This window comes from Cryptotermes secundus, unplaced genomic scaffold (assembly GCF_002891405.2).
Source record: "Cryptotermes secundus unplaced genomic scaffold, Csec_1.0 scaffold719, whole genome shotgun sequence".
NCBI classification, from domain to species: Eukaryota; Metazoa; Arthropoda; class Insecta; order Blattodea; family Kalotermitidae; genus Cryptotermes; species Cryptotermes secundus.
In genome coordinates this window covers 412,885-430,239 of record NW_019719368.1, presented here as the reverse complement: position 1 = coordinate 430,239, position 17,355 = coordinate 412,885, and the positions used below count along the sequence as shown (strand labels likewise).

Here is a 17,355-nt window from a genome sequence, read left to right as displayed (position 1 = left end):
ACACTGGACGATGTTAACAGTTATTCTATAATTAGGTTACTAGTGTGACGGACCAGAATAAAATTAAGTGTATAAGGAGTGGTTTTTTTCGGGGGGGGGGCTTCTCTAAAAGAGATGTCATCAACAGTACATAGTTTCAGTAAAGCAGTTTATGCCTGCACATATGTGCGCCGTTAACTAGGAAACATCCCAGTGGCAATATGCGTTGGCAATCGCCGGAAAAGAAATGCTGCTATGAAAGAGCGGTACAGCTCCCAGAGTCTTGAGAGAGGAGTAGAAACTGGTGATGGATATCCCTGGCCTCAGAACCAAGAATCACTGTGCTGGCGAGGACCAGACCAGACCCTTAACAATAGTAATTCGTGAAGGGGTTACTTGACAGTATTTCAGCATATAGGCCTGTTACGGGGTAACGACCTCAAAACAAGCTATGAAACAACATCCACTGCTAGGAAACAGACTTTTAACACACAAGTAGACTGAGCCGCTACTGGGTAACGCCATCGCAAACAAAGACTTTCCGACGGAAACAATCGGAATGCAACAATAAACGGCGTTTTCTTCGCAGTCCGTGCCGAGATGTTGTAACCGAAAGAATAGAAGTTGGTTGTAAGGGAGTCAGAGAAGAGTCGATCGGTGCAGTTGAAGAATCCATACTCTTATATATACAGGGTGACGCAGGAGTTGAGGTCAATATTCGGGAGGTCACAGTATCTGCCACTCTAAGCAAAAATGTGTATATGTACGTGTGTCCTATTCCGAACCGTTTCCGAGATACAGCTATTTCACTGTACATTTCCAAAATTGTTGATAAGAAAGAAATATTACGTACTGTTCTTAATACCGGTATTTATTGTTCAGGTGACAAAAGTTTGTACAGTTTACCGTCAACATCACTGCACTTTGCAACTCTTGTGAGGACATTTCGTGTTGCTCGTCTGTATAATGTTCAGTGTACAGTGAAATATCTGCATCTCGGAAACCGTTCGGAACAGGACACATGTACATATACGCACACTGCTTAGAATGACCGATACTACGACCTCCATAATACTGATATTTCCTCCTGGGACAAAGGCTCGGTAAAAGCGTTATCGCGGCAACGAATACACGCTCAATACTATACAATCCCTATCTCTCTGGCTGGCATCTGGTGATACCGGCCAATCACCTCACAGACTCGCATTTTTTGTATAAATCTCATTAATTGCATCAAATTTTGCGGAGTTATATATCTTTGTGTCCTCTGTTCTTTTGATTTTACTGATGTTCCTTTCCGCACTCCCCTCTGCTAGCACAACGCGTCTATGTTTGGCAGTTTCTGTCCGACCGCGTTTCGTGAGTCGCGTGTTTTATAGACTATTTTGGGGCGCGCGCGTGTGTGTGTGTGTGTGTGGGGNGGGGGGGTTGGTTCCTCCCCCCCCCGCGTTCGACTCTCTGCAGCCCACGATTTTAGGAGCAGTCGCACATTAAGGTAAGCTTATATGCTTTTGTAAACTGTATTGGATTAGGTTTTGACTTCTCACGTCTAGTTATGAAGATCCCGCAGAAAGTGAGCCGACATTTCGGAGGAACACACTGCTTGCAGAAACAGTGTTACGCTTGCCACTTGCTTTCCCGCTGGTTTCTTGCTTAGTTTACTTTTTGATTCTGTAGATGGAAGCGACATGTTCCTCCAAACCGTCTCTTGACATCCAACCGACTACGTATTATTGTATCCAAGAAGATAGATCTCTCTACTAGATTAGCTTTGGCTCCTTAAATCAGTTTTATTAGTTAGTTATTCACACATTTCTGTTCAATATTACTGCAATGAGGCAAATTACATACTTTGGTAAATATATGACACTCTGTATTAGGGTTAGATATCCTAATACAAGTTCAGTTCAATGCCAGACTACGGTTTTCTGTTCATTAATGAATTTAACGATAATGTTTCAGGTACGTGTGTTATATAGAGTGGTGGAATGGTTATGAATTATGATTTGATAGGGAGGGATAGTGACTGTCTTAAGTTTGAATGCCAAAATTTGGAGACACTGAAGAAGAATAAGCATGCCTTCGGACATAAATTGAACTCGGGACCTCCAGAAACCAAACCACTTCTAATAGGGAAGCGAGCGAGTTAGCAGAGCGGTGTTTTGTCTGAAATGAATCCTGGATTTAGTGAGTTCTATTTTGCCTGGGACTTTCTTTACTAAAATTGTTCCTTAATTTGTGATGTTCGAAGTTCCACGGTGATTACTGGAATTATGGAATACGATGCCGTATATTTTGGTTTACCGCAGTTTCGCAGAGATGTACTGCTTTCTTAGCCGTATTCTGCTTACCGAATGGAATTTGACTTATAATCTTCGTCCCTGAAGGTGGACACAGTACGCTCCCCTGAACGTGTCTCTAAACCTATGCCGGGTTACACGACGTCACACCTCAGAACATAGCACTCTCCATTGTATTTCGATTAGGGGACGGGCCATTTAAATTCCGGTAGTGGCAGCGGGCCGGAGTTAATTTAAATATAAGTAAATAAAAATTGTAATCATGTTACTCAAAATGCTGTGATTTCTACAATTTTTGTAATGAACGAAATAAACGCTGCTTTTATTTATAAAGAATATAGAATCAGATATTGTAATCTACAGATTTTAGAATCTGTAAAAATTGTTACACTGATTCCAATTTTTTTTTTTTTTTTTCAATTTTGAGCGTCTGTCCACAAAACTGCAGTCAGTTTCTGCACAAAACGTTTCTGCAGTATAAATGCCTCTGCTGACATTCGTACTGGTACTGGCTTATCTTATAGCACCCCAACCATTCTGTATACAGGAGTGAGGTCACGTCCCTCGGAGACTCTGTCTGTGTATACACGTATTCAGTATTTAGGGGGTGGGTTTCCCCATGCACCGCGACTGATAGTCTATTGTACATCCCCCTTTTAATTTCTACAGTCTCCATCGCCTACCGATACTGGTGCTCGCTATCAGCCCCTTTCTGCCAGCGAGGTTCCTACCATCTACTTGACAGCGGTATCTAATAATTAGTCCCTTTCTGTCAGCGAGGTCGTCCCTCCTCTGGCAGTGGTACCTAATATTCCCTATTTATCGGAGGCATTGGAAACTTTTTGGCCTAGTTTAGCTCAGAGGCATGAGGTTCTTTTACGTGCCGTAAAGTTACGACTCGGGACCCACGGCTTAAAGTCCCTCCTGGAGGACTTGTTCCCTGAAATTTTCCGCCCTTAAAAATTCCACGACCTCCGCCGGGTTTGAACCCGCGTACCTTGAGTCATGAGGTGGGAACGTTACCCATAGACTACGGAGGCCGCTTGTGTGTCAAAGAACAGAGCCCTCTGTTATTTTAGAGTGTCACAGGGACCAGGCACCAAGCCCTCCTATTATTTTAAGCTGTCAAGACCGAGCGATAACCACGAACTCTTAACATGCCACAGGATAACTTATTAGTATTGAGTATGGCTGCAGAGTAAAATCACGCACAGCTATAACCCTGACAGCCCTTCGATAGTATAAACAAAGCTTTAGTGAGCAGTTCTCACTAATTGAGAGGGAGGTAGAGGTTATTAGTTTTTATGCTTATGACTGGGCCAATGCTTTTATGTTACTTTGAATATAACCTTCCTGAGGACAGTCGACAGTCAGCAGCCAGTGGTGTAAGTCGTCTGTTCGACTCACTTAATAAATCTATCCTATCTACCAGACTGGACTTTGAGTTTTTCTAACTTCGACTGGACTTCACTCCACATCCACACCTGCAATTTCCTGGCAATCCGGTAAAACACACAACTACCGGCGATCCACCTAATTTTCGGACATACTCGTAAGAGATCTAAATTTGTTTGTATGGAACGACAAGACTGCTCCGTCCACCTACCAACCACACACGTCCACCATACAACATGTGTATACACGAATCTGCCACACAAGAAGTACTGTTATGCTTCTTAGAAAGGCCCGCACATGGCCCCTTCTTCTACGTGCTTCCAGTCTTATGTACCGCATTCTGAATGGTGTGATTTATGAGTGGCCTCTCAATTTCGGCTTTTTCAATGCGAAAAGGGGCCATGGTGCATAGTTGAAATTGTGATGTTTTATAAGCGTTACGAATACAGGAGACCACTCGCCAACACTGACCTACTTCCTGCTAATACGAGACTGACATTGCGTGAGTGCGCTTCGCGTGGAAAACAAGAGTTACATACGGACAAAGTGCATGAATTGCGACGTCGGACTCTGCATTCAGTGACATGCAACATTCAGTTAGATGATGCAGAAGGGAAGACAATCTACTTATAAAGCTGGTGTCCAAAAATAATGTAAGTAGAACAAGAATTTCTATCTTAAAATTAGATTTTAAAACACTGTGCGCACGCGTGGACTGCGAGTCTCCATACGGTGTCTTTCGGCCACCTCGGCTTTACTTTAAAGGTCTCCATACGGTGTCCTTCGGCTCGTTAGTGTGTTAACATGCCCCATTTTACTGCGAACCCCATTCAGAACGCATGCTGCTGCCCGCACGCTTTCAGAGTCTGAATGCGCAGACGCCGCTGCAAGGCGGTGGTAGTGGTAACTGTGCGAGTGGGTTCGGAAGTCTACGTGTAAGGCTGAAAACCCACTGACGCGACAAGCCGCGCTCGGTTAAGTTTTGGAACGCGGCACACAGGCGGCAGAGCTGTCGCACGCCTAATATGTACAACTAACGGACGCAACTAGTCTCGAGAGGCTAGCCGCTCTTTGTCGCGCGTGTCCATTAGTTGTACATATTAGGCGTGTGACAGCTCTGCCGCCTGTGTGCCGCGTTCCAAAACTTAACCGCGCGCGGCTCATAAAAGCAATACAAATAACGGCCGCGAGCGACAAACCGCGCGCGGCTTGTAGCGTCAGTGGGTTTTCAGCCTAAGACATCAGTCAGCGTACAGCCCCAGCTGCTGCGCTCTTAACACCGGCTTTGCCGGGGATTTCTTGCATATCGGCTTGTTCACACAATTGTGTAGCGCTCCATTTTAAGCAGAGACGTAACACAGTAACTGCGACAGTGAAGGAATACCACTTGAGTGAACAGTTGAATGGACATTATTGCCCTAAGTCACACGTTAGTGTACTCGGTCAAATCACAACAAACGTAAACTTGTCAACTGTATATTTTCTTGTCAGCTAGGGAAGGTGGTAGAAAAACAGAGTTGTGTCTGTGAAGAATGCAAAACTACCCCTGTAACAGGTCGTGAAGGCCCATACGTTGTGAGACATTAAGAGTCCCTAATTTTCTAGACACTCGGCTCATATATGGCGGTGAGATTTTCAGCCTTACGCGCCAGCTGCCCTTTACCCCCTCCCAGGAAGGTTCCTGGTACTAATTTCTGTTTGAAGCTGAATCGACCACAGAGCCATAGTGCGGCTGGAAGGATTAGATCAATTGAAAAAGGCGATGACCTCTTCGGGAATCGAACCCGGGACCTTCCGTCTTGTAGGACAGTACCTCAACCAACGACGATACACGTGGCTCAGATGTCCCTGTGCTTAATTAATTAATTACTGTGACATGACATATGGGGGAGTTGAGGTGTATATCCACGTATTCTTGACCTGGGTACTAGTTGGAGGTGAGTGGTCAACTCCACGCCCTGGCCGCTTTACTCCCGGGAAAGAACCCTCGGAGCCTATAGGATAGGAGGCTGGGTGGGCCTGAGAACCGGTCCGGATGACATGGGGAGGGTCCTGGGGAAGGGGGTAGTGATAAAGGTCAAGTAACTGTTCACACCGTCCACTGTGAACTCCAATTTTCTTCAGGAGGGTTACTTTTGCAACCATATTTCTAATCCTGGTTTTGCCAAAACGCTTTCAAATGGCTCTAGTCCATCACCAAAGTATTTTCGGACCCATGTTTTTTATAAAATATCTTCATTAGTTTGGGACGTTGTTCTCACCCTCCAATTTTCTCTGCTTATTTCTGGGCCATTCTGTACATACACACAGTTTCGCAAGAGTGTCATTGACGAGTTCCGGTTACCATAACAACGAAGTGTCGTGCGTTAACAAGTTACATAGACGTAAATCATTTATAAGGTCAAGATCGAGCAAGAATTCTTTATTTCAACAATTCAAATTTATTCTGTGAGTTTTGGTAATATTCTGATGTCAATAATTGAAGTGTAATATAGCTTTGACTATATTTACATACTATTTGTGGGAGATAATGCTAAACGTTAGCCTCGGCGTATCATTCGGTAACGTGTAAAGCTGAAAAGGAATACGGGAGAAAGCGAGGGAAGTTAATAAGCACTAAAGCTTATATAACAAAGGATAAGACTGTTCTCATTGAATTAATAACGGGTGTTAATAAAGCAATCAATAATATACATATTTAATTAATATTCTGAGACAATATAATTCAGGAAAATACTTCTTACAAGGCTGAAAAGCTGAGGATCGATTTCTAGTGGGAATACAAATTTTTGTGTTCGTTTCTATGTTTATATCTACTCTCGGGCCCACGGTACATAAATACTCGTATCATACAGAAGCCTCGTTAGACACTGGGAAGGATGTCGAAACAAACACAGAGAAAACTAAATGTTCATTCAGGTGTGGTCACCAGGATATACGACTAAATCATACATAAAAATAAATTCTTAGACAATATGACATAGTTCAGAAACATGAGACTATCCGGAAGGAATGAGAATTACGTTCACAAGAACCATGATGATACCTGTAAAGTAGGAGGGAGAGTCAGTAAATAAGTCACAAATGGAAGTAAAGCAGCCGTAATGGACATAATAGGTTTTCTATGTGTATCACAAGGTAGGAGCACAGTTCACCTTCATGACAGTCTAGGTAGCAGACGCGCATGATCATGTTCAGAGGCTGGTTTCAGTAGTGAAAATGGTGACCATGCTCGAGGATTATACTACCGAAGAGCAACGTTCTGTTGTGCGATTTTTGTGTGCAAAAGGACTCAATGCAAAGGATACTCATAAAGATATGTTTGCCGTTTACGCTGGGAAGTGTTTGTCGCATAAAGCGGTTCCACATTTTGTGGCAAACGTTTCGCTGATGATAATGAGGTGAAACGGAGGTGCGGAAGTGGCTGAGACAACAGTCAAAAGACTTCTATGCTGCGGGTTTCGACGCACTGGTAAAGCGTTGGGACAAGTGTATCAATATTGGTGAAGGATATGTAGAGAAATACATATCCCCCCCCCCAATTTCGAATGTCATATGTTTTACGTTTTATATCCATTTGTCACCTATTTGCTGATTGTCCCTCGTAAAATCAGAATCTCTCAAGAAAAAGACCTAAGAATTTAAATGCAATGAGGGAGTCAGACGCAAAAGGGTACAAGCGACGTTTTCTTAGTTTCAAGAGGAACAGGTGCAAAAGTTGGAAAAATACAGGGAATTATTTGCAAGTATTATTAATTTGTTTAATTGTAATTCTTTTAGCTGACACATTAGAAAATTCCTGAAATGTAAATATAGTATATATTAGTGAAAATTACTCACATTTTTGTACAGAACTATTAGGCTTATTTTGGACTCTATCCATCATCTGGTATAGAGAAGACAAAATCCAAAGTTTCGGAGACTGGATCTGTCTCCGTCCTCAGGTGTATTGGGCAGGATAAAGCTTGTGACTAGCTCTTTCTAACGGGCCCAACTGAGTTTGGGTCCAGTGATTGAGACTAGCTCTTTCTAACGGACCCATCTGAGTAGGTTTATCCTGACCAATCCACCTGAGGACGGAGACAGATCCAATCTCCGAAACGTTTAGTTTTTATCTTCTATATACCAGACGATGGATAGAGTCCATGTAATGGCGCAAGGGTTATGTACAAGTAGATATGTTTTTTTGGGGTAAATTTGGAATAAGTGTATCTAGACTCTGCGTTAAGTCATCGTTACATATGCCTGTCTTGCAGCAAAATCCTGTTGCTCTTGGAAGAGGTTTTCTCATTCAAACTGTTATGAATGGCGTGTTTTCTTTCCTATGAAGTTATAAACAGCAGAGACGTGATATGTGCTGTGTTTATAATATCATATTGCCCTGAGCTGGCCACACTAACACACTCAATTGGAATTCTTAGAAGAGGGATGTCCAAATTTTATTCTTGCAAGATCGATTGATTTCGCACAGTACATGGCAGCCAGTTCTTAGAAAAACGCCACAAATTAAGGCAGAACACTGTGGTCACCCCCTGTGACGATACGGGTGTGTGTGGGGGAGGGAAAAGAACTCATTCCTTCATGTATTATCGCTCCAGTTGACTCCATTTTATCGTACTGACCTTGGTGGTCGTTTCGAGGGATGACCATAAATATTTCTTTTTGAGCCAGCTAAGCTCTGCTTTCGTGCACTACATACCAGTCAGTTCTTAGAATAACTCCATAAATTCTGTGGTCACCCCTTTGACATCTGCTGCAGCCAAAATGGATGGAATATAAAACGCATAGCACCAACCACTTGTTATGATAACATAAAGGTTGAATTTACTGCAGCTGATCTGGCAAGCTATACGACTCACGGAAAGACATTTCTTCATATTCCCCCTTTGAGAAGAAGGCAAGACCGCACAGAAGATGTTTGGTTTACGGAAAAAGAGCCAAATGAGAGATACGCAGTATTGGTGTGGTGAATGTGAGACAGCGTTGTGTATAGAAGAATGCTTCAATGCGTACCATACTCTGCTCAAATTCTAAACCACCTGCTTCCATTGCCGAGATACCGGGCGCTCATATTATAAGGCAAGGTTATAAAAACCATCTTTTAAAATCATTTTAGTGAAAGTTTCATGCTTTAATGCGTACCATACTCTGCTCAAATTCTAAACCACCTGCTTCCATTGCCGAGATACCGGGCGCTCATATTATAAGGTAAGGTTATAAAAACCATCTTTTAAGATCATTTTAGTGAAAGTTTCATGCTTCAAGGCGTACCATACACTGCTCAAATTCTAAACCACCTGCTTCCATTGCCGAGATACCGGGCGCTCATATTATAAGGAAAGGTTATAAAACCACCTTTTAAGATCATTTTAGTGAAAGTTTCATGTTGTTATCTCATATAATTTAAGAACAATGATGAATAAATCAATTTCGAGCAAAATTTAAATAGTCGGCTGAATATATTACCGCCGGAGAGACACGGCAGCGGAATTTAAATGACCGCGCGAAAGGGTTAAGATTAAGAAATAGAAATAATGGNATCAATCAAAATACTTTTGAATATTATTAATTGTCATAGAGTTCAGCCGAAGGCTATCGCCGAGAGGGTGATGGCGAGCGCCCGTTTCCTTAGCTCACGTAAGTAGACTCACTTCATATAAGCCATGAACATTCAATGTGATAATATTTAAGTGAAAACCCCAGGAAGAGAAAGTGAAGAATAGATGGACTAGGTTTATTGAGAAAGAGAGATAAAGGTATTGAGTACCCAATATCAGGGTGACAGGATGGACTTAATGTGTGTACTACAGGGTTATAGCCATATGTAATGCCAACCGACAAACGTCGGCAAAGTGTGTATATTATGTATATAGCGACAGAGGTGAATAGAGTAGGATAGAAATGCGCTGTGATATTAATTAAACCTAGCGTTGCCTCAAGTGTTACCCTCTTCCCTGACGACTCCAGCACCTCCCGAAGCTTCGGCGAATGGCTAGTTAAAGCCAGGACCAGTGACGTAAGCGATCGATAAGTTTACTTGAGTTTTCTTGACAGAACAAGATGGTGGCAGCATACTAAACCGGGTGACAGAGCGGGACATCTCCACGCCCCCTGTCGCCACGGCTTAACAGTGGCGGCAGCGTCGTGATTCGAACACACACCTAGGAAGAGACAGGTGGTAGGACAAGTACTAAGTAAGGTTAGATAAAAGGGAACCACAAAATGGAGAAAAGAATAGCACAGTTAGAACAACAGTTGAAAGGTTTGACAATAGGAGTGAAAACAAAGGATTTATCACTGGCAACGAGTATTAGGGAATGGAATGGTCAGTCGCAAGCGAAACCGGTAACAGAATTCTTAGCCCAGGTAGAACAGTGTGCGCGTGTGAGTAATTGGAGTGAGGAAGACGTGGTAAACATCATAAAGGCCAAGTTAACAGGTGAAGCTAGGCAATTCGTTGACGGTAGAGACCAGTTAACCAACGACAACGTGAGATATGAAGTGTTAAAAGCAGCACTAGTGGACCGTTTTACTGAGAAATTACCAGTTCGGTACCACTATAATCTACTACACGAAGCCACGCAAGGGAAGGAAGAGTCGCCCATCCAGTTTTTAGACAGGTGTCGGGCACTGAGCACGAAGACCGTGAGGAAGAGCGAAGACCCGACAGTGCAGCGCATATTAAAAGAGGAAGCAGAATTTAGGCTCCTCACTAATTTCATCTATGGAATGAGAGGAGAGGCCGGAAGGGAGTTACGGATTCGAAATCCGGAAACTCTGGACCAGGCGCTAAACATAGCGACTGTGGTATACAATGCGAAGCGGATGGAACCTCACCGCAAGGATCATGATACGCTGACCGTGAAGACGGAAAGGAAGAGCTACACAAGTCCGAAGGGATACAGACCGCCATGGGACCAGAGAAGCCAGCCACAAGGATCGCCGGTACGACGATCCAAGGAACGAAGAGATGCGAACAGAGATTGGGTTCGACCCCCAGTCAAGTGTTTTTCGTGTGGACGGCAAGGCCACATAGCTAGGGATTGTGAGGCAAGACGAAAGCCCACGATCCAGAGGGAGCAGAGCTCCCCAAATTAATTTCGGCGGTAGTGAACCCCGTCACCCGCCGAAAGGAAGCCGCGTGGATTCCATTCGTGACAGCACGAGAAGATAAAGAACTGTGTATCAGAATAGAAGTCAAAGGGACAAACTACGAGTTCATAATAGACGCAGTAGCAGACGTGTGTTTAGTCCAACCTTACGTGGGGGAGGAGCCCACGAAGGAGATTATAGATGCGGTTAGGGGTATCACTGGACAGAAATTGGAAATACAAGGCACAAGACAAGTGGATTTCTTAATAGGAGACAGGCAATACACCCACGATTTTGTAGTAGCGCCCTTTCCGATCAAGAAGGATGGAATTATGGGGCTCGATCTGTTGAGGACACTAAACACCCGTATTGACTTGGCCACCGAAGAAATAGAGTTGGATGGCCAGAAGATTAAACTGACGAATTACCCGTCAGGTAGACGGAAAGTGGACAGACGAGTAAGGGTCTGTTGGACGGAGCCGCGACCTCTGCAAGGTGCAGAAGAAGGGAGGGAAACGGCTGTGAAAGCAACCACGGAGTCAAGAAGACAGGTGGTTGAGAGGGTAAAGGAGGCCCCACGGAATCCAGCCGGACCGATACCGCGACGGAAAGCGGACGGGTAGAAGAACTCCACCAGTAGCAAGCCGTGTTGCCGCAAACAGTGCATCTGGAGCCAGGGACGCTCCTGGTTACGAGGGCCATGATAACGGACTTACAGAGGAAAGCCGCCCCGAAATCGACACTCAAGGGATAGGTACAAGCAGAACCAGTGGAAATACCACTTCGCGGGTATACGCAGCTCATACAGTTTCAAGTGTTTTTACGAGTTCAATGTTAGTAGACCATGAGGAACGCTAGACGCGTGTAGGAACTAAAGAAATTGCTGACGGCAATAGCAAGGGTCAGCATAAGAAGGAAGCGGTTTATTGTACCGCACAACTGATTAACACAAGTAGAGAACCGATTATGTTGCAAGCGGGGACGAAAATTGCGAACATATATGACGTCACGGAGGATGACTTCATTGACAGCGTCATAGGGAATGACGCAACCTACGGACCGAATGTATTGAAGGCGGATTGGTACCCCCGACAGATGAACCCCAAAGTGATGGAACAGAACGCGAACGTACCAAGATTGCTGGAAGAAAAGTTGAACCACCTAACAGAAGAAGAAAGACGAGTCGTGAGACCAACTCTGTTAGACTACCAAGACTTATGTAAGAAGAGGGAAGACAGAATAATTCCGCGTACAAACGTAGGGTACCACGAAATTGATACTGGTGATGCCAGGCCAGTAAAACGGATCCCCTATCGAATCCCGTATGCTTTGCGGGACGAATTATGGAATCAAGTAGAGGAGATGGTAGAGAGAGGAGTTTTGACTAAAGTCGCCACGGAATGGGCCGCCCCAGTAATCATTATTAGAAAAAAGAGTACAGATGGGACGGTTAAGTATCGGTTCTGCGCCGACTTTAGGGGCTTGAACGCCGTAACAAAGACACCGGTGTTTTGCATGCCCTTAGTGCAGGAGAATTTGGATAGGTTGAATGGGAATCAGTACTTCTCATTCGTGGACCTTAAAGACGCGTACTATCACATAGGGATAAAACCAGAAGACAAACACAAGACAGGGATAACAACCCTGTTCGGAACGCATTAGTACGAAAGATTAGCTTTCGGCTTAGCGCGTTCACCGTATACCTTTACCAGGGTTAGGGACGAAGTGCTATTAGGACTGACATGTTTAGTTTTTATGGACGATGTGTTAGTCTTCGGACGCACTTTACAGGAACATTCTGAACGCCTACGAGAAGTTTTTGGACGGTTCCGTTCTGCAAAATTAACCCTAAATTTGGAAAAGTGTCACTTTGCCAAGGATAGTGTGGAGTATTTAGGACATCGTGTAACTCGAGGAGGGGTTAGTCCCAGTGACGACAAGGTGAGGGCTGTTCGAGACTACCCTCGACCCCGCACAGTGACCGAAGTACGATCTTTCTTGGGACTTAGCGGATACTACAGGCAGTATATCCCAAATTATGCAGACATTAGCCGACCCCTTACAGTACTAACAAAGAAGGACCACGACTTTCAGTGGGGCCAAGAACAAGAAACGGCATTTAGACGCTTGAAAGCAGAACTCAGTTCAGACACTGTGCTTGCTTACCCAAGTATGGACCCCTCCCGCGAGTTTAGGTTGCACACCGATGCGAGTGACCAAGGAATTTCAGCAGTCCTAGCCCAGGTACAGGAGGGGAGAGAACGTCCGATTAGCTACGCCAGTAGACAGTTGACTCCTGCTGAGAAAAAACTGTCGGTCACAGAGAAAGAACCATTAGCCGTAGTGTACGGAACTAAACAGTTCAGGTGCTACCTGGACGGTCGCAAGTTCACGCTCGTAACCGACCACCGAGCGTTATTCTGGCTATTGAAACTAAAAGACCCGAGTGCCAAACTCACCTGTTCGAATATACGGTACTTCACCTACCGGGAAAGCACCACTGCGTGCCAGACGCCTTATCTCGCCATATTGGGACTCTCACGATAGAACGACAGGTAACTAGACCTGAAGTGAAAGCGGAACAGGAGCTAGATAAATTTTGCAGGAAGGTGAAGGAGGATCTAGACTCATGGAGAGAGTACATCATCGACGAGGACGGTCTGTTATATCGGAAGGACCAGGAAGGAACGCCTCGGTTAGTAATACCGGAGACGTTGGTGGGCAGGATCATACGGGACCACCACGATGCCAAATTCGCAGCGCACGCTGGAGTCAAGAAGACACAGCAATGGATTCGAAAAATACACTATTGGTCTAACTTACACAGGGACCTAGAGGATCACGTTCTGAGTTGCGACCAGTGCGCTCGTTTGAAGGTAGGTCGCGTGACCACAGCGCCCATGGGCAGCCTACCCGTGGCCAGAGAACCAGGGGAAGTCGCATCGATCGACATCACAGTACCCTACGCTATTTCTAAGACAGGTAACCAATACCTCCTGACCTACCTCAATCACTTCATGAAGTGGGCCGAGGCAGTGCCCCTCCCTGACCAGGAAGCCACCACGGTAGCTAACGCCCTGGTCATGCACATCTTTACGCGCCACGGAGTGTGTGATAAACTCCTGAGCGATCGAGGGCGGAACTTCACATCAGAATTAATCCGAGAGATATGTCGACTCCTAGGAGTGGACAAAATATTATCTAGTCCGTACCGGCCCCAAAGCAACGGCCAGGTGGAAAGGTTTCACCGCACCCTACGTGCGGGCCTGGCCATGTATGCGGACCCCAGTGGGACGAACTGGGACGACCATCTCAATTTAGTTCTATGGGCATACCAATCGCAGCCACACGGTAGCACCGGGTATTCGCCCTACCACTTAACGCACGGTACGGAAATGAAGGGCCCAGCGGACAGATAATTAACCGCTTAAGAAAAGAGGAACGCCGGGGAAGACGGCGCGCGAGGGCGAGTGGCCAGATTGGCCGGACAACTACGAAAGGCACACCAGATACCGAGGAGGAAACTGAGCCAAGTGATTAGGGACCAGCACACTCGCCACGATCAGAAAGCACGAAGGGTGGAATATCGTCCCGGCCAGCTTGTGTACCGAAAACAAATGGTAAAGGGAAGAAATTTAGAACCTAAATGGATAGGCCCGTATCAGGTGATACGAAAAATCTCTGACCTAGTGTACAGGATACAAATCGAGAAAAGAGAAGTGACTCTGCACATAGAGCAACTGAAACTATGCACAGCCACACGAGAAGAGCTCCGTGAGAGACGGAGGCAACGTCGGCGAGGGATGAGGGAACAGAAGCCCAGCCTCTGGAGAGGTGAAGAAACAGACTCCGACGACTCAGAATCGGAAGAAGAGTGCCACGAGAGGCCTCCATACTCATACGCGCCGTATGAGAGACGAAACAGACAAGGAATGAGAGCCAGAGACCTAGGTTCGGACAAGAAGGAGAGACGAACTCAGATGATTCAGCGTCGAGAGACGGTGAGGAGGAGCCTCGATACTCGTACGCGCCACTATACTCGCGTGCACAGTACGAGAGACAAGACACAACTGAATCAAACCGCAGAATCAGCACTTTTGCGCCAGCAGAAGAGAGAGAGAGACAGGAAGCATAGCAGAGAGAGAAGTTATTGCGGCAGGTAATGGTTGTTCGTCAACATTAAATATGACCGAGACGAACGTGTTAAGTGAAGAACGACACGGTTATTCACCACGCCCCAGAATTCAGCGTAATTATAAAGAATAAAGACGGCCGGAGGCCGAAACAAGTGCAGAGGTAACGGAAACTGACGTACATCCTATGTCGTCAGGTGGAGAGAAACCTGAAACCAACGGAGCTGTAGGGCTCGAGATCGATAGAGGGATGCGTTTGTGGGCGAACGCGAGATTTTGTTAAGAGGAGCCGTGTGATAGGTCACGGTAGACATTAGCATAACGGAGCACGCTAAGATGATAGAAGGTCAAGCGAACCAAGGAACAAATAGCGAATACAGCGAGAACGTAGTTACACGAGGGAATTAATTAGAAATATTAATAATGAAAATTTATACAGATATGACAAGCTTTGCTTTAAGCTTAGATATTGAAACGTTACACCGATTGACTGCCAGTTTGCTGCCCTCACACAAGTTATTCGCGATTTTGCACGATATTTACGTGCAATTAGAGCAAGGCTACTCGTTCATAGCAGCCTTGAAACCGGAGAACATGCATTTGTTTTATGCATCTTCGGAGGTTGCAGTACTGGCTACGAGCGAATCAGTTCGCCTCATTGTCCAACTACCCTTACGAACCGAACAGCGAACCTACACCGTTTACGAACCTATACCGTTACCCTCATTCGAACAAAATTTAGGCAAGTTTGTACAGGTAGAAGCAGGAACGGAGAGACTAGCAGTGTCCTCCGATAAAAGAAGTTACATGATTTTACCGACAGGGTATGTTCAAAATTGTAGGGAAGGAACGATTGCTATATGTAGAGGACATTTCCGACAGTTGAGAGGAGTTACGAAACTTGTTTGAGTAGTTTATTTTTCGGAACATGTCAAGGATATTTGTCTTGCACACGAGAGTTTTTGTCAGAAAATTTTAGACCAGTGTTTAGGAAACACCCTTTTGAAAGTTCATGGCTATATGTGGTAGGGAAGTTTACAAAGGTTGAGTGCTGGTGTATAAGCTCTCAAGGATGCCCCATGAACATAAGGAGCATAGAAGGCACAGGCGTCATCACGCAGCCAGACGGCTGTGACCTGATCATCGGACAGCTGACACTGCCAGCTAGTCGTCAGTTCGAGTCGCAGGCCGATTGGGACGGCCCAGGAGTCGTTGCGCCGCAGGCGCCAGACCTCCTACACTCAGAGGAGGCCACCTATTTGAAGCAGCACCAAGGGTTGCTAGGAGATGTATGGGACGCATGGGAAGGCCCGGAGGACGGATCTACTTCCGGCGCCGCCCCCAGGACAATGACCCAATTACGACAGCAGATGGAGGCCAGGCTCCTGACGCAGAGATTGATGTTCGGGGGGACCATGACCTGTTCACTAGTGGCAGTTGCGGTACTCGGTCTGTGTCTATGGAGACACCGACAAGCGTTACTCATCTTCCGGGCGCGCTGCGCTAGGAAGAGGAGTGTAGCAGACAACGCAAAGGACGACAGCCCGGACCACGCGAGGGACGAGCCCAAAGGAGGGATCGACAGAGAGATGGCAACGGAAGGAGACCAGCAGACCAGAGACCTCGGAACCCCACCCGAGACTAGAGTGTTCCGGTGAAGGATACCAACCAAGGTGAAAATGAATCAAGGGGACAGATAGAGAACAATTACAGACAATAAGGAAAATTGATATAATAAATAAATATGATATTTGTAACGTTGATGAAAAGTAGATGAAGAGAGACTGTAAGTAAACATGTGTAGAAAACAAGTGTAATATTTCTCTTACAGGAAATATCCCACGTTTTGTGCGGGGGGATGTAATGGCGCAAGAGTTATGTACAAGTAGATATGTTTTTTTGGGGGGGTAAATTTGGAATAAGTGTATCTATACTTTAAGATTAAGAAATAGAAATAATGAAACGTACCAGAAAGCTTGGGTTTGCAAAGAAGTGTAACAGGCTATAGCTTAGTAATCAGAATGTTAGCGCGACAGCATAATAACGCTGACATTGTGGAAGAAGCTGTATGAAGTAGGTCATAAACACTATGGCATGAGGAAAACGCTGAGTCGGAGAGGGCGGTAGACCTGAAAGAGCCAACCCCCTTTCGATAAACAGCCAATGAGTGGGCCACACCGACCCAAAATCACGTCAGAATGGGCGGGCCAATACACCCCGGAATCCCGCGAGTCAGCAAAAAGAAGGTACATAAACTCTAGAGGAATCAATCAAAATACTTTTGAATATTATTAATTGTCATAGAGTTCAGCCGAAGGCTATCGCAGAGAGGGTGATGGCGAGCGCCCGTTTCCTTAGCTCACGTAAGTAGACTCACTTCATATAAGCCATGAACATTCAATGTGATAATATTAAAGTGAAAACCCCAGGAAGATAAAGTGAAGAATAGATGGACT

At 45.3% G+C, this 17,355-nt stretch overlaps 1 protein-coding gene across 1 annotated transcript; it reads left to right on the top strand.

Moving 5' to 3' along the window:
- The first annotated feature begins 9,896 nt into the window (after nucleotides 1–9,896).
- Nucleotides 9,897–10,772, top strand: LOC111865092. Its single transcript, XM_023852829.1, has one exon. It carries the CDS (start codon nucleotides 9,897–9,899, stop codon nucleotides 10,770–10,772), a length of 876 nt encoding a protein of 291 aa, XP_023708597.1.
- The last annotated feature ends 6,583 nt before the right edge of the window (nucleotides 10,773–17,355 follow it).